General features: G+C 31.3%; 1 protein-coding gene and 2 non-coding genes across 3 annotated transcripts in view; 2 read left to right on the top strand and 1 right to left on the bottom strand.

Moving 5' to 3' along the window:
- Positions 1-897: 897 nt before the first annotated feature.
- Trnas-uga (transfer RNA serine (anticodon UGA)) lies at positions 898-979 on the top strand. Its single transcript has one exon. It is a non-coding gene; the product is annotated as a tRNA-Ser (tRNA).
- A 175-nt stretch (positions 980-1,154) lies between these two features.
- On the bottom strand, positions 1,155-1,243 carry Trnay-gua (transfer RNA tyrosine (anticodon GUA)). The gene is given in 2 exon segments: positions 1,155-1,190; positions 1,207-1,243. It is a non-coding gene; the product is annotated as a tRNA-Tyr (tRNA).
- A 4,364-nt stretch (positions 1,244-5,607) lies between these two features.
- Positions 5,608-26,869, top strand: part of LOC113400500 (nucleolar protein 58) — a 61,382-nt gene continuing 40,120 nt past the window's right edge. Inside the window, exons 1-2 of the mRNA XM_026640081.2 lie at positions 5,608-5,849; positions 21,991-22,446. Coding sequence (XP_026495866.1) covers positions 22,279-22,446 — 168 coding nt within the window. The 5' untranslated portion in view covers positions 5,608-5,849; positions 21,991-22,278. The remainder of the gene's footprint in view (positions 5,850-21,990; positions 22,447-26,869) is intronic.

Genomic DNA, 26,869 nt, shown 5'->3' with positions numbered 1-26,869 from the left:
TTATGTCCGTATATGTTCATTCCACCATAAATTATAAACGTATGAACAGAATTTGATGGTAGGGGTACCGTTAGAATCATAATCATCTCGGAAGAAAATAGCTATACAAGTGACTATTAGTTTATTCAGAGCAGTCGAGCTATTTTTTTTAATTGTAAGGCGAAATATTGATTTCTTTTTCTTTTTAATTCGTTTTTATAACGTTATTATAGCCAGTATAAATAGTTTCATTATTCGGTAAAACTTGTCGAACATAATTATTATAATAATTAATTTTACGTAAGGTAATACCTGTATACATACATAACGACGTTACAATTTAGCAAAAATTTAATGAATCCCTTACCCCATATTACTTTTAATTAGAATCTGTATTTACTAAAACTTACTTAAATCAAAATTTAAAACTCAACCGTTCATTGATATACATTCGAAATAATATACGAAAGTTCGTTATTATGCGACATCTAGCGTTAAAAAGCAGAAAGCTTTAAGTTACGTGTATATAACACGCTGTGAGCGCCATCTATTGATGAATAGCTAAAATAAAATTAAACTATGGTTAAATAATATTTCAACAGATGGTGTTTAAACACATTTCTTCCACAAAACATAATAATTCTATTTTGCCCCGAGTTAATACAAATAAACAAATATGTCGTTTAAATAAAAAAAATACAAATATAATTGTATTATTGTCCGATGAATAATATATGAAAGGCCACATCACCATACACTTTTTGTATTTTAATTGGTAGTTTTTGTTTATTTCACATTTGTTCCAAAAAAGTGATGTATCTTTATCGATTTAGTTTCTTACTGTACTCTCTATTGTATATAAGAAAAAAAAAATTGGTCTATGAATAACATTGGATAATTTTGATTAGTTGTATACAAGCTGCGGTGTCCGAGTGGTTAAGGAGATGGACTTGAAATCCATTGGGTTCTACCCGCACAGGTTCGAATCCTGTCCGCAGCGTCTTTTTTAATAAATTAATTTTTAATTCTTTTTGTACATTTATTATTTAGAACAAAAATAGTAGTACAAATGATTATTTTTAAATATATCTATTTATTCCATTATCATTATTTGTAATAATATAAACTACAAAGTATGTAATTCAAAATAAAAAGGATCCCAAATATGGAACGGTTCCTTCGAGCCGGATTTGAACCAGCGACCTATGGATAACAGTAATTTAACTTCTACAGTCCACCGCTCTACCAACTGAGCTATCGAAGGGCTACTTACTGGAGTAAAATAATTCTTATATATAAACAATAGATTAAACATAATACAAATCTAATACTTTGTATTCTCTAGATTCCTAGATTTTCAACCTACTAGATACGTGACCCCTTTACAAGTTAAGAAATTTTACGAACCCCAAGGCCGGCCCATAATAAAATTATATTAGTTATTTTGTGTGTGTGTGTGCTTAGTGACCTGAATGATTTAACATTCCCTCCAATAGTGAACATACAAACTAAATAGAATCAGAAAATGTTTTGGTTATGAGTGACTCATAATGTAAACAGAGTACCATTGCATTGAGTAAAAAAAATATGCACAGCTTTAGTTACTACAAACGCTTTCCTTTTTATTTTACCGATATTTGTTTGATTGAGGATTCGCGACATGGATTAAAAGACTGTCTTAATATATATAATACAAGCAACAGCCCGCCCCTTGCTTACTTATATGCGAGCTTACTTATATACCCTAAGTTCGTTATTATGTATTTCGATTTGGAAGATAAATATTAACGGCACACTGATCAAGAATTAATATATCCAAAGACTCATTTATTCAATAATATAATATTTATATATTTAATCAAGTATCTGTTTAAAAAAAAAAGTACTATTAATTGTAGTTACTATCTGTAGATAAAAAGTGGCAACGAATAAACTACAAAGAGAACGACTATTGGAACTAACTTTGCACCCGATACGCGCCTAGTTCTGAACTCGGATCATTGTTTATATGTATTCCGCTTTTGAATTAAACTAAATGAACACCGCTCGTTTCTCCGTGAACATGTTCTGTTTTGAACTTTTACTTATAAGAGTATATACTACAGTTATACATAGTTACAAAATTTAAGTCCGTTTTCGTTGTAAGATGAGTAAAAATTAATATCAAATTATAATATATTTTATTCGAGTGGCCTGGATAGGTGTGTTAATAAAATACAAATAAATTAATGAACTTAATATATTCTAAAGCCTCATACACAATCTTTAAACGGTATTAGCACAGCGGTATACGGGACAAATTAACAAAACAAACAGTGAAACAACAGACAATAAGTGAAAGTCTGAGATCATAACCCCGTAGCCATCTAAAACTGAGCCTAGCTGTGCCTAGTAGACTATAAAGCTACTAGACTATTAATTACCCACAAAAATGGAACCTAAATGTAATTGTATTTTTACCACTTTATACCATAGCAGATCAAGCTCTCTTTGAAAATATTAAATATATTCTCAGCTCTTGCTTGAATGAACCCAACATTTGGGTAAATCTTATTAAATCACGTCACAATTTTCAAATAGCGATTGTGACGAAATCAGTATTTAGTTTTATTACTAGTTTGAAGATAATTAACACTGTTATAAATTAGATTGTGGGCACTTAATACTTATTGCTATTCGTAAAGCAGGAAGTTGGCAAACCCTCGCACTATTTTCGTTCGTGTGATATTAGCATACAGGAAAATGAATAAAATTGTATTTATTTAAATATAAGAAGCTACTGTTTCTTGCCGCAATTTAAAGATAAATATTGTCTATGAATAATATTGTCAGTGTGCTTTCATACTTCCGTATAGAATAGTTTATGCAAACTTACTGTAATATGTATTGAATTGTTTTGTGTAATAACGTTTACATAAAAATTAAAATGCCACTACACGATCGGGGCAGTTCAAAGTAAATTTCTTTTTTTATAGATAAATGAAGTATGAAATAGCATATAGCTTGTCGTTAAATTTTTAATACATTTCCAAAAACTTTATTTTGTATTCTTAGGGTATATTTTCTGATAGTCGGGATTATTTTCATAGACTCAACTAAATAGGAGAGATACTTATTAAAAGGTTAGGTCTTTAATAAAATTGTATTCATTTAAGGCAGTATAATATTGTACCTTCGGGCTATTTCCCAAATTTATTACCTTAGAAAGTACTTATATGCCAGAAGTCCGATCAAATCTCGATCTCTCTCCCTCGTTGTTTGTGCACATTTTTAAGCATTATCTCATGGTCAATTTTCCATGAGAATGAAATGAAAAATAGATTCCTTAATAGCGCCTCTTGCATAGTTAAACTTATTGTATGATAGAAGCAGGTAAATGTAAATTTGTACATACTAAAATGTGACGAGAGAAACACATTTTGGATACTTTAACATAACAGTAGGTTCAAATTATTTATTAATAAAATAACTACACAAATCCTTGCTGAAATGAAGTCAAAATATTACTTTTATTAATAAATGATTACGAAGCGCCATTTTGTTTGCTTACAATCACAGAGCTCGAGACTCCCTTCGGGATACATTTTATAAAGTAGAAATACTTATATTGGCATCAGAGTATATTTACAATAATATTGTATACATATTTATGAATAAAATGCCGTGGTGTGCGTGTGTTTGTATCACATCTCCTAAGCGGAGTGACTGATTTTGTTGAAATATTTTTTGTAAGTACTTATAGTCACCGGGATAGTTTTTAGCGATTTTGTCCAGGATCGGATTTGGAGGTCTGGAGGCCCTGGAGCAACAGAGACCTGGGGCCCCTTTTTTATATGTTTTTTTTAAGAATTTCATTTATAATTTATTTAAAATTTAAAGGAAAATCACGAAGTAAACTATGTATTATTTTTATCCGTACGAAGCCGTAACAAATAGCTAGTTTACAAAAATATTTATAATTTTGATCAAACATTGAATAAACACGAAAAGTAAAGACAACAAGTTGACGCAAAGACAATTCAGCATTCATAAGAAAATCCTACAAATATTAATTACTATTCCAATTATAAAATTTAAATCTCATGTTAAGATTCGTTTATTTTCATGCAGGATATGTAACAATGTAATTGTATTCAATTAAAATTCTGTAATATAGTCGGTGGAAAAAAGTAACTACTGACCTTCTTGCTGGTTCTCGGTAGAATCGATAATCCGAACCGATGTAAACTATAAATTTAATCATGTAAAATTACGATTTAAATAAAATTTATTTTGATTTGTCTTAATTTGATTTACTTTACTCAGAAACATACTCCACAGAGCAAAATTAATTGCGTAACATTAATTTAATTCACATTTATCATGCCATATTTTTCCGAGTGATTTTACGCGAACTCAGATACCGCTTAGACCGATATATTTGCATAGTTGTGATATTTCCGTCCAATCTAAATCCTCCAGGCCAATGACCCTTAAAGTTCAAGAGCCGTGAATGTATGCAAACACTGCAGTCTAAAATATCTTAACCTATCGACGACATTACTACGATCGTATCTAGTAATAATTTATTGCAGAAACAATTGTTTTATTGAACAAATATTTATTGTTGTTGATAGTCTTTCTAAATGGGAATTAAATCATTGTTCATTGCTTTCGAAAGAAATGAAGTGATGAATGATTTAGAAATAAAATAAAAGTATTTTATGACCTACAGAGTGATAATGAAACCATACCTATCGTTTACGTAATTATACAATAAAAATGTTTACATCCAGGCAAGCATTCCTACTTGTTCTCGGCGGGGAATAATAACGTCAGAAAACCTGCATGTATCGGATAAATATCCACTAAGCCATGTTGGAAATCTTGTCCTCAAAATGAGGCCTCGTCCCATGGCTGGACGAGGCCTCATTTAACTAATCACTTAGATCTCATTCCATGCAATCATTTGAAACGCTAGCTCACATTGCACATTGCGTAACAGCAATTGATTCCGAAACGAAAATTTATCAGTTGAAAAAATGCTATAAAAATTGCCGGTAAGAAATACTCGTAAAAAAACATAACAATATATATATTAATTAAAAAATGAAAATAGCATAATTCATTAATTGATACTATTATATAATGCGTTTAAACTTTCAGTAAATATGAAAAAACTTTATTACAGTTTGTAAATTATTAAAGATTTCATATTTTAAATAATGTGGGCCAAACTATTAACTTTGTACCAAATACTAAAGCATGACCTAACCTCATTTCACGGAACTTTGCAAGGGCTGAACCCGTTACTGCTTAAAATTTTGTCTAATAGCGCGTTCATCCCGCTCTTTGCACATTGACGTCATCAGTTTCACGGCACAGCCTCCCCGTATTGTCAAACACATATTTAATTACCAACGTGTGCAGTGCGGCACGCGCAAACCCAGTTCAAAAACGATCAACGACTCACATTTGGTTCACGCTATAAAAGCATCTAAGGCACATTATTAATTAAGGTCACTTCAGTGTGAGTGACACGAGGTATATAGGACCTTTTTAAGAATGGATCTTAGGGTGAATTTCGGCCGATCCTTGCGTCTTATGGCGCCTGCGCAAAAAGAGTTTCAGACGCGTATATCAGTCACAGTGAGGCGGCGCGCCGGCTAGCGCGCTCGCCTGCCGTTCGGCCTGGAGCTCCCACACCGTCTCCTCATCCCGGGAGCAATTTCATCAATAAAAAGATGCCCCCAAACATGTTTACCCATTGTGTGTGTTACCGCAATATGTCAATTTAGCCGCATAACCTTATGTGAATGGACACGTGATTACGCTGCCGTGGTGTCTTCCTTTGTAGTGTGACTGTCTTTAGTGCTGGTTGTTTTTGTGAGGTGAGTTTTAATGGTTAAGGTCGGAGGTTACCCTTGTGAAATGTCAACTGCATATGTGGGCCTCGTGGTAAATTATACTTCGCGTGCTTCGACCACAGAGTCATTCAGAAAATCGCTGTTTCATTATATTTTTCAGGGTAACGTTGTTAAAGCTTGCATGTGCAGTGTATTATCTAATAGATATTAACAAAGCGAGTCATGACTGACTGAAATAATTAACTAATGAAACGATTGTGACATTCAATGACTAAATCATCCTTGAATTATGTTATCTGATCGACATTTGGCCTTAAACTAACGCCAAATTCTAGTGATGAATGACAAAATACGTCTCGTAATAAATTGCTGCGTATGTCATGAGTAACGGGACACTGTCTAGCCAGCGAAGTTTTAACATTGCGCAGATCGCATATCACAAAAATATGACTGAATAAAATAAACCTTACGGCCGAAATCCTTTTCAGTAAAATACATTACAGTGGTTGCAGCCTGAGTCATAACACTTGACATTTCATTTAATATGAATTCATGCCTGCATTTGTAGAACAAAGACATATTCTTTGAAATAAAAAAGTACATTACAGTATTCAATAGTGTATTTTTTTTTTATTTTGAACTATGTGAGTTACATATGTGGAATGGTTCTCGTGGAGGTGGATTGGATCTTAGTGAAGATGTCTTGATAAGAGGAACTACATTTAAAAGCAAGAACCATTTCCTGTATAATTATGGCACTTTTCGTAATTTTTACATTCATATCTTCTAAATGCTATGAATTTGTATCTTTCACATTTTACGAATAATTAAGTATTTATGGGCCATGTAATATGTTATTTTATAAATATATATATATATATATATATATAGATATTCTTTTATAGTACACACACAAAAGAATACTTAAAAAGCGCTTAACATAATATGCACGTTTCGGGCGGTGATATCCAGATTTCATCTAAACGACATCAGGATTAGAAATTTGCAATGAAAGAGACAAGTTTATAAAAACGTTTATTTATAAAAAAAAAAAACTTACAACAATACATAGAGCCGGAAAAAAATTGTACAAAAAAAATATATAGGGCGAATTTCGTCCATACGCGAATCCAGTTCAGTTAATTACGTTAACGCAGTCTGAGCAAAACTTCGGTTACTTTCGGTAACGAACGCTGACGAGCACACAACGACACGCAAAAACATATAAAGTTGTGTGTAACATATTCAATATTTATTAAAAAAAATTCTCAAAAATGTGCAAATATTTTCGTAATTAAATTTAACTTTACATCCCCTTTCATTTATTTATAACGTGACTTGGTCCTTTTTGTATAAAAGGTACGAAATTAAAGCAGTGCGCTGTCAAAATTACGATAGTAGCTATAATGATGAGCATAACCACACACCCATGCAGACGCAGACACACACACGGACACATATTAAATATTACGTACATAACAATGACACATATGGTATAGGGATAGAATACCTTTTTTTTTATTTCAAATATTTAGGCAGACTGGCAAATTGGCCACCTGATACTGATAAGTCATCACCGCCCAGACATCGGCATTGTATGTACGGCAATGTTAACTATCCGTTACTTTGTCACCAACCGTGGGAAGAAAACGTTTACGTCTGTGTGTTGTCACACGGGCGCGAGTAAAACTTTAAACCGGAACACAAAAATTCTAAGATTACTAAGTATTGCTGTTTAGCTTTAGATAAGTTGATGTGTGGGTCGTACATACCCAGTAATAGCCATCATATAGTACTAAAAATACATAAATATTTTTTAAACGAAATTAATTTAAACGATTTTAAATTAGCAATAGGTCGACTTAAAGTAAATCCTTTACAACACGTCAGATGTTAAATTAGTTAAAAAAATAGTATAAGCAATAAAATGCTGCATTTCATATGGCAATAAAACGTACATTATCTGATGGAACAATGTAACATAGACTAGATATAGGTCAAGCATTCCAGTATCTCGTTATGTTAATAGGAGTTACGCTTAGAATAACTAATTACTATTAATTGAAATTTATTCTCGAGACGTGGTTGTGTCATATTTATCTCCACCATGAACCACCAACCTGTATTCATTTATAATTTTTGCAATTCGTTTTATTTGTACAACTGGAAAATGTTTAAACTTTATAAAAAACGTATACATCGCTCATATAATGCCGCTACAGTTAACTAATTTAATATTCTTAATTGGATTTTTTTCCCAAGTATCCCAAATTATTTAAGGAATTACTAATATGTCTATTTACCCCTCCGTGAGGACGACAATAGTCCAATGGGTCAGGATCGATCCTGCGACCATTTACATCGCCAGGCGGTCCGTGAACCATTGCGCTATTGACGCTTAAAATATTAAAATATGTATATTAAATTTAATTATAAAATTACATCTATGTCGAAAATCTTAATATCGCTTATTCTTATGCTGGATAACACAAAATTTAAGAAAAAAATGTAACCATTGTGTCTTACCAGTTACGGGTTCTTGTTAAATAATTTGATACTTTTATGGTTGATATTCCATATATTATATCTAGGTAGATGGACAGTTAGTCTAGGTAGACTGTGTTGGAATGGACAGTTAGTCTAGGTAGACTAACTGTCCAGTCCAACTCATTCATTCGTCTGAGTGAAGAAATAATTTCATTTACTTCCCGATCGCAACACCTATGAATTGGAGTCTAAGTCAAACAGGGATCAACACAAATACACAAAAAAAATTGATTTCAGTCAGGAGGAATTCACCTTCAAACAGACGTCTTTTTTATTGGACCACCTTATGGTAAATGGTACCAGCGCCCAATGACATTGGGGCTGTAATAAATATTAACCGTTCTTTATCTCAACAAATGCGCCACAAATTTGGAAACTAAAATGTTATTTTATGGCTTTAGTTACACTTGCTGACTCATCCTTTAAACCAGAACACAACATTAATATAATTGTGTTGCTTTTTGAAGGTTCCAGTATTAGCTTTAGGCGGTTGAATATAGGATGAGAGGGTGGTAACTACTCAGAAAGGCTTCCACAAAGCCCTACCATTAAATGCACGCATCGATGACGATATATATAAAGATATACAATATGTTCAAAGTGGCTCAAAGCACTTAACCAAAATATAAATTGCATATACAAGTACTTATATATAGCGCTGACACGCTGAAGAACGAGTAATATCCGCTTCGGGACATAACTAAACATACGCAGTTACAAATAATCGAATACATATATTCTAAAACACACTGGACGATTGTATATTAATCTTCAACCCCCAGATGGCCGAGTGGTTAAGCAAATCTTAACCGAAGTTAACCCAAACCTGGATAAGCAGCACAGATTTTCTTTATTAAGTAGTTGCTTAAGTGGATCAGCACTGGAAGAAAACATTTTGAGGCAACCTGAATGTTTGAGATAAAAGCCTGTGAAGATATAGTCGTCAAAGAGTTCGTCGTTATCAGTGCAAAGTTTCGATACTGCCTGGCAATAAAATGCAGGCACATAAAATAACATAAGCAACATTATAAATAAGATGATGTAACATCGGCACGGACAGCAAGTCTGTGGAGAAATTATAATACGTAAAAAAAGATTTGCGTATCCATTAGAGTTGCGCGATGGTTTAGCCCTCTGTTTAACGCGAACAGGACTCCAATAGAGGCTCATTTACAGGTTTCTTCACTTGTCTTCCAGTTGTTTCCGAATGGTCCTATTAAGTAATTTACTGGACCAAATTGCCCTTCCAGCTGTATGCCATCTGAACATCTACTATATAACAACTAGACTTGTCTTCCTCATTTTCTTCTAATATTGTGAGGTTGCTTTGTCAATTGCAGCAAAGTAAGCTACTATTATTCGCACGGGTCGCACGGGAAATATCGCGTTAATTCAATAGATTTCGAAACCTATGACAGGATTTGTTTTGATTTAATTTCATTGTATACAGACGACGTCTATTCGCATGTTTTAAATTTTTTTTTATAACATTGCGCCACGCTCTTCTCGGCCAGTAACTTTTTCCCGCTCTCTTAAATTAATACTTTGTTAAATCGTTACAATTTAGTAATTTGACGACCTCCGTGGTCGAGTAGTGTGTACACCGGTTTTCATGGGTACGCCACTCCGAGGTCTCGGGTTCGATTCCCGGCCGAGTCGATGTAGAAAAAGTTCATTAGTTTTCTATGTTGTCTTGGGTCTGGGTGTTTGTGGTACCGTCGTTACTTCTGATTTTCCATAACACAAGTGCATTAGCTACTTACATTGGGGTCAGAGTAATGTATGTGATGTTGTCCAATATTTATTATATTTATTTATATTTATTAATTGCAATCAATTATTATTTTTAGTTTTCTGCACATCTAAGGTTGAAGTTCTTCAAAATAAAACTATAACCGATCTTTTATGTGTTGAATGAGCTATCGTGCCATAATCACTGGCACAAAAATCGGCTTACGCTATTAATATATAAGATTCAATGTCAAAGTATACATAAATACATTTAAAAAACAAATAGTTTACAAGTACATACGTTTGGAAGCCATGATGAGCCTAAATTCTATGCAGTGAGATTTTGCCGGTTGTTTTCAATATAATCCACTTCCCCGATTGTAGTTTCATTTTATTGCACTAAATTGTCGATTATGATAACAATCTGCGTGTCTAAGTCTATTTACTTCTAAGGTAGATTTTAATTTTATTTCCGCTACGTAAGCTAAAATAAGTCTACAATTCGGTACCGATACTCGTTGACAATGGAAGAATTCATATAATTTATGTTGGACAAACTATCGACATGATTTTCAAATTTATAAACAGTGCCTGTCAGTTTTATTACCACGAAATTGTTTTCATGTTTATTTGCGTAGTACGTAAACAATATTGATTGGTTTCAGTCTACGAGCGAACATGCACCCACGTTATGTAAAGAGGATTAACCGCTGTTATTATGTTTTAAATATATCAGTAAGGGCAAATTTGATTACAGTAATGATAGCAAGTATAGTAGATTAGGTTTCTAATGTGCTTCGATGCTTCTTCGCGTAAGAAAATAAGAGACATATAATAAAACATCCGATTTCACAGAACATGATACGAATTTGTATTGTATTTCAAATCTGACATTAAATTGGTCTAAAAATATAATCTAATATATATTACTGTAAATTATTGGAGTCCATCCGATCGAATTTCTAGCTAATGGCCTTGAAAGTATTATCTATACTAATATTATCCGAAAGTAACTGTTAAACTACTGAACCGAATTTCATAAAATTTGATAAGGAGCAAGCTTGTAACCCAAGGAAGAAGAAAGCTGCTTCCCTAACACCCTAACAAGAGGGCGAAACCGCGGACCAAAACTTTTTGTTTCAAACACAGGGAGGCTTAACATTGCTTTCTTCCTAACTTACGGACCGCTTCTCACTGCTATTATTTGACAGAATAATTCCATAACTTCATAAGCGTGACCACACCCAGGTCAAGCGAATAAACCGCACCCCTACAGCCACGAAACATAATACCATCAATGTATCGTAATATAAATGAATAGTACTAAATGAATTAACAGTTATTCCCATTTTTATTATTATTATTATACCATCCAGATTCCCTTAATTACTTATCGAGGAATCGACATTTTTCGGTAGGACATCCCATCCATTATTATAACGCGGATTCATCGTAGTTATAATTCGACTGACCTCAGCTTGATGATTTCAAATAACCGGATTATATAATAAATGAATCATGTTAATGTGAACTTTCAGTTCATTTTAAAACAGCTTATGTAAGTATGTTACGTGATATGTCAAGTCATAACAAATGTTAGTAAACAATAAACTATAAGTATAACTTAGTCATAAGCTCAATAAAATAGTATAAAAGTTGTTAGAGAACTTATTTAACATCTTATTGTATCTACTGAAGTTTATTTTAAATGCGCTTTATTCTTTCAGGGTTCATACATCAACGCCTTGGCCGTTCGCTGCCCAATCGATTTGGAATATAGATAATAATTGAAGATATAAAAGTAATTAGTCGCAATAAAATCATATCGACACTTAATTCAATGAGAGGTGAAGCCACAGGCAGTAACCAGTATATTTCGTATATGTAGTACACATAGATAAATGTAAATGCAATTTTCCGAATTTACATAAACCAATACATCGCGTTGTAGGTACGTTAGTTATAACAAAGTTTACTAACTCTGACAAAAGGTGCTCCGCCATAACAGAGATGTAGGCGTAGTAATTAAGTTTGTAGTTAGTTTGATGAATGTGTTGCTTTACTTTTCGTTCAATATCTATATAACCACTAATATACTATATTAATTATTTTATTTCTATCAGTTGTCCTACAAGGTTCACATTGAGGTCAACTATTATTTCTCATATTCACAAACGATATTGACTGAGTCGATATATATCTTTGCTGGTGACCTAAAAAACATGAAAAGTATCAAGGCCTCTAAAGACTCAGTACAAGTACAGGCCAACCTTCAAAGGCTGGTTGATTAATGAGATGGAAGTCAATGAAAAAAAAGTTGCTTCGTTCAATTTACTCGGGCGCATAAGATAACTAAAACGTCTTACTTTATTAATAAGTAGCACGTAATACTGACATAATTAGCAACCTAGGTGTCATTTTAGAGACCCAAATCTTAATTTACACTTTGACATGGAAAAAAATAAACGTTAAATATCTACGGTTTCTAAAACAGAACTATACAAAAATTATAAATTATCTTAATAAAATTGTATTGTACAACGATCTTATATATTGCAGCAAATTACCTCTTTTTGTTGAATCTGCAACGACGTATATATACTTCTTAAATAATTGAAACTTCTGGAAAGACTCCGAAAAAATAAATATATAAATGCTTAAAAGGTGCTATGGATTTAACAGTACTACAAAATAATCATAAATATACATAATATTGCTGAAACATTCGTCTCAAGAGAACATTTTTTGTAAAACATATTAAAAACAAGTTTAGGTTTGGAGATGTAGAAAAGAGTTTCATAAGGTCATTGCTTGTAACGATATTGATATTGTCAGTAACTTTGATGACAGAATGCTATTGTTTTTTTTTGAAAGGCCAAATAATATAAATGTATGAATATTAAAATTCTGCATTAATTCTGCATAAGTATCGAACGAACCCTTCTTTGTAACGATGTAGGCAGTCAAATCAATACATCTTTTTAATATTACGTAAATGCTAATTACTACGCTGGACCGGAATGTCTAGAACAATGTAACTGCAATATTAATCAGTAACTATTGTGAACCCTTGTTACTTGACTTCCTGAACCATTTCCAACTTTGCATTTCAATTTGTAGCTTCGCTTAGGGATTTAAAACGAATAGGTACTTTCTTTTTTGTGACATTGCTTCTAAATACTATATTATAGGACGCAATAAAATATACTCTGTGGTAAATATTTTTTAAATTCAATCTTATTGAGTATATTTTTAAACTTCAGTACTATAAATACAATTCAGTACTATAATTCACTTTATTATAATACACTTATTATATTATATTATAATTCACTTCAGTACTACAAATATGATATAAAAGTAGAGGAATCAAATTGCCCTTACTTTTTATATTATACAATTTCAAACAGAATCAGACTTATATTTAAGTATTTATAAAGTTTTATTTATTATCTGTAACATGTTTTTCTTCAATTCGTCAGCAGTCGTCAACAGCTATTATATAATTAAATGACATTCGATTTTTAAATTAGTACAAGTAAATGTAGAAAATCAAACAAAATGACTGTACAACATTAGTAGTACATATATCGTTATACTAGATCTATTCACTCGTGAAGAACTTCCACGTAAAATTTTTATCGGCGTGCATTAGTGTGAGTGATTGTCGCTCTTACTTACAAGATGTCTTTGTGTGCGTGGTTACTAAGAGTAAAGACAAAAATTAAAATTGAATTATATTTTTTAAGTTTATTCTATTAAATATTAATTAAATTAATTAATAGATCTATAGACGATTGTTTAAATTGAACTATGTTTACCTTAATTCATTATGGAGTTAACAGAACAATTAATTAGTGATTAGAACGTATTACAATTGTTTTTTTGTCTTATCTATTAATGTTAGCCTACGACGATTTATAGGTATCAAATTGAATATGCATATGACCTATCCTCAGAACAGCTAACACGTTACGTCTGTCATACTATGATGCATTTATACACCGCAGCAACGTGACAATGCATTGCTTCTGAAATTGGGTTAAGCTCTCTGGAATAATTTCAATGTTAACTTGACTTTAATGTTTTTTTTAATTGCATATTTTGACCGTCTGTCTCTTATGTCTTTACATATATTTTCTTCATTTTATCTGCTCATATTTTATTAAACTTTTTTATATATGTATTATTAATGTCATCAAACTCTGACTTCAAAATACTGTTCGAAATTGAAAATATATTTTTTTACTGACTTATATAAGCTATAGGATATTTTCTTTAAAATATTATTAGGCTAACAGCAGGGATGGCCCAGTGGCTAGAATGCGTGCATCATAACCGATGATTATTGGTTCAAATCCAAGCACACCACTAAATTTTCACTAATCTCCTTGGGAGCAGCGTGATAAGGACCAACATTCTTATCAAAGGGAGTTAGCTCGAGTTGGGTTGATAGTGGGACTAAAAATATTTTTCAACAAATTTTAAATTAAATTTTTGTTTCTTTTTTTATAATTCTTAATTTTTTTAAATAGTAACTGCCAAATATTTCACAGATTCCACTTATAACATCTTACTCAGATTATTTTTAAATATCTCGTTTTATTCTAATGCAGAAGAAAATTAAAGTATTGCGGACATTAAAAATATATCTGATGCAAAACAAAGCAGTTAATATATTTTTTAATTATAACATCATCAACGAAACGATAACCGCTGTCGCATGCGACAACGTTCATTCAGAATTAGGTCTAATTTCGACCGTCCGTCCAATTGTGGAAGTCTTCACCAAATAATTCATAGCCAGTCCAAGAAAAGCTAAAATTTTTCGCATCGTCAGCGCAATATTACATAAAAATATGTTACCTTATATCGGACAGCTGGTAATGGAGTGGCTATTTGCCGCGTTGCGGTGTGCCCGGATGCGGTTGTGACGTCACCGCAATGTCCGGCTAACTTTAACAGAAAACTGAACTAACAAATATAAATTATCCTAAAATTCCTAGATATTGATGAATGTGAAGGATTTGTGGCTTCAACAATGTTGAAAACGCCTCCGTTTTCGTAATGTGCACTTTTGAACCCACGTAATGAAAGTTTATTTTTGAGGAATATTTAATATGAAATGATAAAATTACACATAAATTAAATATTGTCACCATCATATTGTCACTAATGACTCGTAGATTCTTACGTTACAACTGAATATATCATTTAGATTCTCCATATACCTAACTGATCCATTTGAAGTTGTAAGAAACATTCTTAATGATAAAATACGTTAAACGTACATTACTCTAATTAGAAACTTCTATTAACTAGTCTATTCGAAACCTATGATTTTTTTTTATTACCAGAAATTCAAAAATTAAATATCACGACTTTAAGTTTCTAACAATTTATGTATTTATTTCGCCCATAGACAAGTTATATTAACCATTCCTTACATTATCCTCATTATGTTATATCCCACTGACTGAAACACAACAAAACTATTTTTTGCAAGTATCTGATGAGTGAGTGGTACTTGGACTTGCACAGGGCAAGCGAAGATATAAAATCTGTTTGAGATAAATAGCCTATAAACATGCAATGATATAGACAGTTCCAGTATTTCATTCAAGTATTTTATCAGTGTTTTTATCTAGTTGTAATCGTGAAAAGTATAACAATTCCCAACGTGTAATATGTCGTGTTTACATTGTTTAGCCTTTATTCTCGCCCAGTCTCTGGGCGGTTTCAATCATTCCTGCTCATTGTCGCGGTTTCGCCTTTTGTTTTGTTTTGAAGAGGCTGACATGCCGCGGGTGTAGCTTTATTCATCTCGAGTGCTGGTATACTTCTGAAAGCAATACCATTGCTATTCTTGGATGTTTTTTTTTTCACATGTTTGTGAAAGTTTTGTAACTTCGCTTCGAGGGTTTTGAGATTAAAGATTGCAGCGCTGTTACACATTAATTGAAGCGCTGTTTTACGTACGATCAATTATTTTGATTCTTGTTCTCGGTGTTCTTGAGCTCAGTGGAATTAATATATTGATCATAAACAATAATATATAATGTAATATAACATATAATTCTTGTATATGTAACGTATTAATATTATATCCGGGCAAATAGCACTGAATTTTCATGTGCTTAATTTGTGCTTCAAATTCATCTCGTGCTCGGCGGAGAAAGAAAATGTCTTGAGAAATATTGAATTTTCCGGATGACATAGTCTCACGTTTATTTTTCTACCCTTCCGCATTGAAACAGTATTTTGATATAAACTCTAATCCTCCTCCTCAAAAAAGGAGAACGCCTTAAAACAACACATTTGCAGGCTGATGCTTATATTATAATATAACTTACATATATATTTTTTATTAAAAACGAAATTCAGGAAGTCAATTTTTTCTTTATTAACAAAAGAAATCTTATGTTAAATTACAAAAGATCATGTTTAAAAATCATGAATCATGAAATAAAATACGTGAAAGGGTACAATATCTCCCGAGAGATTATTCGAAAAATGTTTTGTCTTCTCTCTCCTTACGTAAGTCATGCGGAAAATTACGAACTCGGTGCGCTCATCTTAGTAAGCTAGAATCGTACTCTTTGAAATGATTCTCTTTATTCCTTTATTGTTGTATTGTTTATTCCTGTAATAATGCATTATTTTAATATATTATATTTAATCCACAATCAGAATCTTTTTAGCTTTAAGAAATAACTAATAAAGCTCTGTGATGAGCGTTATTATTGTTTTTGTTGTATTTTATTTTTATAGTAATAGAATTGCTGTATTTGTTTTAATATATTTAGACGTTATTTTGTTCGTATGTTTATGCCAGTTTAAAATTTTAATATTTAATTTAAGAACGTATTGCGTCTATATTTTAATTTAATAGTGTTGTTAATACCAGTACTCGTGTATTACAGTGCATCAGTCCGTGTATTTTGAATACTTTGTTTTTGTAAATATGCCGAAGGTGTAATTTAATAAATAAACTGTATTTGCCACGGTGCAATATCTTTTTTATTAATAATCAATTCACATTTTTATTTATTATAAGAAATTTAACAGATAATATCCCAATTTATTTTTCCTGCAGATTGAAGTGAAACCAAACGTTACGAAGTCTATAAAAATACAACTGAACTGATAACCTCCGTCTTTTTAAGTTGGTTATAAATATTGCATATTGTGTCGATTTGTTACTGATAAACAAATTTATTATTTTATGTTTGTTTCATATATTACTAATAAAAATAGACTATATAGTTTCCTATATACAAACATACATTTCATTTATAGTGTTGAGGAATTAGTATTGGATGGTTGAATAAATTTATTTTTCGACTTATGTATAACACGTTGCCAGCTAGCAAGCAATACATATATACGGCAATACGTATAAGCAAACAGAATGGAACTAGACTTTCTATATTATTAACAACATTTAAAATTTTTAGTAAAAAAAAAATCATAAATTCGAATGATTCTTTATTTAAAAAATGACAATATTTAATTGTTACTACAGTGAAATAACGCGTTTCTTTCTAGTAAACCATAAAGTAAATTGCTCACTATTCAAAATTGTACAATTGTTCATTTCTTATATATTATTTTGTAACGACAAGTTAGGTGTGTGCACTTATTGGTACATTTTTACATTAAGCTAAAATCTTATAATTTATAAAACAGTATGTCTTAAAAAACCTCGTGTAGCGGTAATAATACAAAAGTAAATGGGTCAATCGCGTTCCTAAATATTACGACGCTAAAGAATAAATCAACATCAATCAAAATGTAGAAATAAGGAAATTCTTGCCACTGTTATAGCTATCTATTATTTTTTTTTAATTAGCATATAATAATTGAAGTCCTTAATGTACGCAATTCTTATAATAATAAAATAAGTTTCTTTTTTTGCACAGTTGTTGTTAAATAGTCAGACAGCTTGTTGTTAAATAGTCACCACTGCTCATAGACATTAGCGCCGTATGAAATTTTAACCATTGCTAGGGATGTAATATCCCTTGTATTTCAGTTCACTGATTGACTCGCCCTTCAAATTGGAACACAAATACTGAGAATAGCTTGGTGGTGGAATATTTGATGAGTGATTGGTACCCAGAACAGCTTGCTACTACCAATCCCTACTACCAAGTATAAATGCAAGTTTACGAGTACTTTTTTAAACCACCGGCTCAGTTTAACCATTCTATCGAACTGGCATGAAACTTATTAGTTACGTGTTATTTTTGATTACTTGGTGACATTTGCTTTAGAATTTATGAATGGTCATTTTTGTTCATTTAAAATTGAACGTTTAGAAAAAGGAGGTTTTGTAATTCGTTTATTGATTATAAAAGCATAATACTTACTTTTTCATAATCAAATTAAAAACAACTACTGCTTCGGGAACAAAATTGTAAGTAAATAAAAAAGTAACCAAGAGGCTTAATTCTCAAGTCGTGCTAAAATGTATCATAGTACAAAATACATACATCTTAAAACAATTCTACTCAAAATCCACCAATAGCTTTTTTTCGTATAAATTCATACTTTAAAAAATACAACATATATTTTGTAATTGCTTGAATTTATAAACATTTAATCAATAACTAAATGAACGCCAACTTCTGTGTCAATAACCTCTAAACAGTTACCGGCAGACCTACTTACATTAACGATTATGCTCTAGATATAGAAGTTTTACAGAAAAAAAAAACTAATAAAAGCATTCCTATGTCCCTGACGAACTTTTCATAGTAATAAAATCGACGTTATATTTTATGTTTTCATGTTACTTTACACAATTTTAAAATAGTTTTGTTTTAAGTATTTATAATTTATATCTTGGCCAGTAAAATAATTATTTTTGGAATTCGAATGTGTTTTTATTGTATGCGCCTTCGCCTTGGATAACATTCCAAATTAAATTATAAAAATACATTGTTTGAATATCGAATATATTCCAAATATTTGTGAAGCTAACAGAATGTTGTTGTGGTAATAATTTCGCCTTCCAATCGTATACAATATTCTATACATCAATCGGATGACTCTGATATTTTGGTAATATTTGAGCATCGATACATTTAACTAGATCATTTGTTATCTATTCAGCTCGAATCTTTGTTCGAGCGAAACATTAATAACTTAACGATACGTGGCCTTGTGATGTGAGAGTCGCAGGTTCGATTCTGCTCCCCAATGCTATTTACGTACTACCCTTAATGCAAGCTTAAAGCTTCATTCGAATAGCTAATTAATTTTACTAATTTCCTGAAAACATTAATTAAAAAAAGTTGAAAATAAGGCTTACAATTTGAATTTTAGATTTCACACTGAAGTTGGATGAGCTTACGAGTTTAAATCCACTAGCAGCTTAATACAAGTTTGTAGGCACATAGCTATTTAGCCAGTAAAACTCAACTCGTTTTATGGACCAAGAAAGCGTGAGATATTTTGCAAATATTGCACGAAATATTTCCAAAATATTGGTCCAATTTTTCCAGCTATTTTCTCTTGTCAATGTCTACGTTACATAAGCTACCTAAATTTTACTAGTATTTGCTAGTTAACAGTACGAAGGTAATTTGACCTTTACATCTTGTCAAGGGCGAACTTATAACACAAATATAAGATAAACACATCTCTATAAGGAAATACGTATAACTGCAATTGTAGCGTAATTTATCCCCTGAGACAGCTAACATAGAAAATTATATAAAATTTGAACTTAAAGAAAATTCCGTGTTATATACTGTTTCGATCTTCAAATGCGTTTTTAAAATTATATAAACAATCAAGCAAAAAGTGCTTTGAATTACGAATACCTTTTAGTGTTTCGATTTTCAGATGTGTTGTACAATTTATTTAAACAACACAGTGAAAAGTGCTTAGAATTACGTTTACCTTTTTTCGGTTTCTCTTTTTGTTTACAAAATATTTTGATACGCTGTTATTTATATTTTAATAACAAAAGGACATCGCCTCTGTTCGTCAACCAATTTTCTTTTTTTATTTCTTAATATTTGACGTGCTTTAATGCTTAATAATTATCAATAAAAATTTGAAATAAGAAACATGCAATTTCATGCATGTTGTCAAATTTTAGCCATTATGTGAACTAGATATAACTAATATGTATATAAAACTATTTTCAATGTTAATCATGACGCGTTTCACCATTCGTGTTTGTTGGAATATTTTAATCCATTTCCATAACTATAACGAACAATGTCAGCTTTCTAAAAATGGAACCGTGTAAAATGATCTTATTTATAACAGATTTCAGGATAACTGTTCACATAAGTACGCAAAATTTATAAATACCGACTGTGTCAAAATTGAAATAGTATCGTGACCCAATCGATACCCCATCGTTTATTGACTTGCGAACTGGCACCGGGTAACACAGGACAAAAATTTTAAGCAAGTCACTTACTCCACCCGTATACTTCAAAGGTCAATTTAATTCTTATGTTTTGTAATGTCATAGATTCAACTCAAAACCTTTCGGCGCTTTCTCTGAATTATCAAAGGTCAATCTAATTGTAATTCATGTTATTCGGGAATCCTTTTAGGAACTTACTGTCTCGTAAAGGTCAAATTCAATTCAGTTTAATTTTAGTTCTATATTAACTTAATTTTATTGAGGATATGTAGCATTTGGCTTAAGTCAATATGGTCGTAAGTACAATACCTGAACATGAAAAATATTTTAATACACCAAATAGATTTCGGACCGAGTATTGAGAAACGATGAAGGTGATGCGTAGTTTTTGGATTGGTTATTTAGCTTAATGTAGAGGATTTGTTCAACCATTCCATTGGGTATGCTAACGAAACACCCATTTTGTCTTTTACTGACACATAAAGGCGAATAATAATGAATACAAAGCGAATGAATTTATCTCGTAACTTTATTTATCCGTTTACAAAACCGGCACCATTTTACGTCGCTATCTTCGTTTACAACTTCTATTTGGAATGTAAAGTTTTATACTTATTAAATGTTAACTTCAGTCTACAGCTTCCTCTTAAGAAATTCAATCTAATAAAGATACTAGTTGTTGCCCGCAGATTCGCTCGCATTTTATAAGTTAGTCGTGAAGTGTTATATATACAAAAGTAGCCTATGTCGTTCCTTGAATTTGAAATTTGGTTTACGGCCAAAGAAACCAAACGGACATACATAGTTACTTTCGCATTTATAATATTAGTATAGATAACGAATGTTTGAGAATACGAGTATAGCATAACCTAACTTTTAAGCTAACCATTGGTTTGAAATTATTTTATAAATTAAATCTCGTCGCTGTCAATATTATTTATCTACATTTCTCTCTCTCGCTTATTAAATCAGATAAACAAAAACGTAACCTACAAGGTTCATTAAACTACGTCTAAATTTTTTACAAATGTTACATCCCGATTCGGTCTTGTTTGTCTGTATTTAACATAGTTACAGTTTTTCATAAAGGCACGCTGTCAACGTCGCTCCCCGGAGGAAGCGATCAATCAACCTATTCCCGTGCTATTACCTCTATTTTGGGTTTCAGCAATTACCCTCGAACGGCAACTTTGTTAAAAACTAATTTACCGCCTAAATCGATTGCTCCGACGACGCTGATGTCGGCCTGATTGAAACTTGCGATGCTCATATTTACTATTCAATCGGAAATCCTATTAATACGATAGTTTACCTCAATTATTCATCCGGATTAAAAGTTGACCTATAAATACACAAAATAAGTTTTCAATTATAACATAAATGAAAACTATATTTTTTGTAATGATTGTATAATAAAACTCAACATTAATCAACGAAAGTAGCCGCTACTATATTGCGTATTATGTTATAAGTAAATACATTTTTCTTTTGTTTCAGGTTGAAGCGTAATACTGTGAAGAGCTATGTAAATAAGGTCTATTATTAAAGCAATAATATAAACTAAAAAACCCCATTAAGGACGCTGTAGAAAGTGCTAAAATAGTAATAGTTATTTTAAAAAAGTATCTTCCATTAAAAAGTAGAGATAACGATAAAAATAAACTGTGCAAAATGATCTCAAAGATCCGCACCGCGAAAATTCAATTACATAAATTGAAGATTATCTCATCGAGTACTGTCGAGGGAAAAAGTGTTGCGAATTAAATTTTGAGAAATGTTAATAAAATGCCGCAACGCACTTCGTCATCGTCCAGCTTGATGCGCCCTTTCGTGGTGCTCGCTTTGCCCGGAATGTACTTGCTGTACAAGTATAACCAGTACCGACAGCAGCAAATGGAGACCGCGAGGCGCCGCGTCACCGAGCGGGAGCTTATGCACCTCAACACTAAAATCGTAAGTACTTTTGCCATTGAATGTACGTTGAAAAAAAGTTACATTAAAATTTGCAAAATTAGGTCAAGTTTTTGTTATTTATTTTCATTTGAAAACTAGGAATATTCGTTGAAACTGTATTTTACAAACTCTCCTATTACTCTTTAATATTTTACAAATACAAATATGAACATAGAAATATTTAATGCCATAGATTACAGAGCTATGTCTAGCTATGGCACTTTATATGGCAGTTTTGCGCTACCTTTATAGGTCGGCGACAGCTACAAGAACTGACTGAAAGTTCGTAGATGGATAAATGCAGATATGCGCGTATATTTATCGTACATGATCGTAGATGAGAGATTTTTTGTATTCAATTTTCAGGAATTCAATAACTTAATAACATTTAGAAGTCGAAAATGAATTATTCCTTTTTTAAACACATTTCTTTTTATTAAGTAATAAAGTAACTTTCTTTACTAATAAAGCAAGCAATGTATAATAATTATTAATTTTAGATTCATTCAAAAATATGAAGTATTTTCACTGTTATTAGGATCGTATAACGTAAAAGAACACTTGAATAAAAAAGCAGTGATTTATGTAGTTTAGTTCGAGAGAGTTCAACTTCGTCATCGGGACACAGAATAAAGATAGATGTGTATCAGAACATATCTAACATCGATTAAAACCTCGGATTGTAGACATACTATTAATTTCGGACATATAAGAGGAATACAAATATTACAATTGATTCAGTAACATTTTATCAAGTATTCTATTGATAATTAAGTTGTTATATTTGTAAGATAGTAATTATAATATATGAATCAAAAGCGCTCCGGCAAATCACACAAAATAATAGTCATTTTTGCGTAGACGCAAATGGGCGCGCCGCAGCACGCAATGTGGTGTGTGGTCTTTCATGACTCAAACTTGTATAGAAAAAATTCGTCAATATTTATTCACGCTAGTAAAAAATATATTTAATTACATAAAACTATTTCATATAATATATAATATGTTTTCGAGTTGACTGCCTCGTCATTTTAGTCACTAGGTATATTAGGTCATAGAACCTAAGGTCCTGGGTTCAAAACCACAGCCTCAATCTCAGTCAGTAAGTTGGAGGTGTATACACTGCTGTACTATAATATATCCTGTTGGCTGGTCTCCCTTGGCTCGTCGCGGCCGTAATCGTTCAGGACGACATCACATGATTTCAGTAGTGCTAACTCGATACTGCAATTCAACTAACCTTCCAAGAAGAATAATAAACTGACAGCAATATGCAAATGCACAAGATTACACATTTCACTTTAGTTTATATACGTATATTTATAAATGAGTAAGACCTTTCGCAATTTTTATTAAATTGAAACCATTTTTAAACAATATTACTGTCAAAGATCACGATCGTATAGAGGCGAGGCTAATATTGTTGTAATTGTGACAGAATTTTTGAATCGTTGTATAACTCCCAATATGATAATAGTATTACTATGTATTACTGATCGGATGTGAATTTAAATTATTTTCTATTTAAAAAATTGCCCAAATCAGTACATTTCTTTCGTGCGCAATGAGATACAAAGGGCTTACGGCTTATGTAATCGTATAGACTAGCGAATTGCCATTTGAAGGTCGAAAAAGGACATTATATTTTAACAACATAAGTTATAAACGAAAGAGTTTTTGTAAAATAATGTTAACAATATTAAATATGGTAATTTTTATTACATGGTAGCATAGAATGCTGTTTATTTATTTATTGAAATAGTTACACCATCATCTTATCACTAAACACTTAAAACAACTGATATATGTAACATTCATAAAGTTTCAAATGATACAAAATAGTCTTTTAAGGTATAAATATCATTATAGTTGAATAAAATATGAAAATTTAATAAGAATGAAATATTTATTCATTAGTACTCGGAGGTATCTTCAAATGGTACTTGACTTATATACTTATTACTATGGATCTCCAACAGTCGTACATACATACATTTAATAAAAAAATGGGAACGATATTCAAAATAGTTTTAAATATTTTGACAGCAATTCAAGTAACTTTAAATAATAATTATTGACAAAACGGAGAAAACAATCAAGAGGACTCATTAGTATTTTACTGTCGTTATTAACTCGAAACATTGATAAGTAACGTTTAGGAAAAACAATTATCCCTATTATGCAGCAGACACGTCGAAATGCAATCATTGAACCATTCGAAAGAATGAAACGCCTATAAATATTTACAATAGTTTATTTAATAGTTTATTCAATAAATCTAAAATCCAAGCGAATAATTTTCAACACTGTGTGACTTCATAATAATACGTAGTTAGACTTGTAAATACATTAAACAAGATCAAGGTTCGTGACATTAATGTCTATTACACGCCCTATTTGATAAACGTCAGAAAAGCTTTACGTAATGTCGCAGTCATGTTAACACACGTCATACTTGCCAATGATTACGCTGAAACCATCTGAAAACATTTATCAAAATTAAGTGCATGTAATGAATATTAACGTTTAAATGTTTGTGATAAATTCTACCTACAATTTACATTGTTATGATTTCGAGTTTAATATGTGAAATAATTTTATTAAAATTACATATATTTATAAATTTTCAATTCAAATGAATTTATTCAATTTTGAAGCACTCATTCATAGGCAAAGTAAAAACTAGCACCGGTTCGAAAAAATAATTCCTTGACAAGAATCGGCGAAAAAATCTTATATCATTCGAAAAGGAGATTTGGTCTAACCATCGTTGGAAATAAAATTGATTAAATTGTGTCACACACAACATTTATACTCATTTTATTATTACCTGTTTATTTTGTAATAAATCATGATTTAATTTATTACATAATTTGTAATAAAAAAAAAATATATATATCCCGCTGAGTTTCTTTCGCCGGTTCTTCTCAGGTCCGAGGTGCTAAATTCCGAACCGGTGGTAGATTTTTGACAATCAATAAGCAAGTGTAAACACTTCTATATTGAATAAAGATTTTTGACTTTGACTTTGACTTTTGTATTATTGCAAAATGATTACCAATAAAAGTATCCGAGTGTACTTCAGACGCAATATTCTACATTATCAAATTATCCCAAAGGATTTACGATGTTCACGCGATAACCTCTCTTGACAAGATGACATGAAGATTTACCGGAAAGAGCTTTATAACAAATTACTATTTCCTATGGAAAGAGGTGTTCACTTTATACAAGGAACATTCAAAACGATAAAGGTTTATCGAAAGTACTTCTTATTACCACAACATTATTAAGGTTTATTTTGTTCATAAATCATTAACTTTAATTTAAGATCAAAAACATCAAAGAGTTATCAAATTAAAAAAGACAAAGACAAAGACAATTTATAAAAAATACTGTTAAGATTTAAGAAGATTTTTATACAAGGGAATATTGGCACAATGACAGCTTACACCTCAGCTGACGTTTAGAATACTTATATACCAAGTAATGAGCGGGTGAAAATGACATTTCAACGTAAACAATGTGGTAGACACAAGAATTCGTAAATTCGAAACCAAATAAATTATTTATTTTCACTGCAGCTTTAAATAAAGTTCGTATTTAAAAATAAATTTCGAACTTTTACGATAACTATGAACGTGGTTCAGAAATTTGAGCCCGAGCTATAATTTTTATCTCGGCTCAACCGCTATTTGAAAGTTTGAACTTTTCGCCTCAGGATTGATGTAAATGATATTCTTTGGGCTAAAGCGGGTCGACCCACTCAACTGTAATTGGTCTTCTCGTTATGATGTTGTCACTAAAGGCTTCACTGCCTCCGAGAGGTCAGTTAAAACTTTGTTGTGAAAAGATATTATTTTTTTTCTAAAAATAGTGTTATATCATCTAAAGGTCAAAGAACATAAGTTTTTTCCATAGCGCATTGCAAAAAATTAAGCCGAGTTATAAAGAGATGTTTGTTCATTTCGTTTGATACTTTTCATGACACACTTTTAAAAAATGATCCATTAGTACAAAGTATTTCATTAAAATAAGTTTAATAAAGAAGATCTACAGTAATTACTGCAAATTTAGTAAATAAGTGTCATTGTTAAAGCAAATCGAAAATATTTATCTTCCGTAAAGTTAATAAAATAAACTTAATTTCAATTTTATACATACAATTTATTGCAGTGGATATGATTATGGTCTGCTTCTTTGCCAAATACCAAAAAAGTATATTTATTCTTTCCATTTTCGGAATTTTCTGACATTTTTAGTAGGATCTGCTTATTATTTCGATCATATCAAATCTGGCAGGATACTAGAACCTACTGACAACTCCCTCATTTATATCAAAATTAAAAAGGCCTTTCATGATGTCCGCTTTGTGTACACCTTAATAAATCGAATCCTTTTGAATCATGAATCGTTACAATAT

Source organism: Vanessa tameamea, chromosome 17, assembly GCF_037043105.1.
Source record: "Vanessa tameamea isolate UH-Manoa-2023 chromosome 17, ilVanTame1 primary haplotype, whole genome shotgun sequence".
NCBI classification, from domain to species: Eukaryota; Metazoa; Arthropoda; class Insecta; order Lepidoptera; family Nymphalidae; genus Vanessa; species Vanessa tameamea.
Note: the sequence above shows the minus strand (reverse complement) of the source record. Positions and strands in the feature narration are given on the sequence as shown.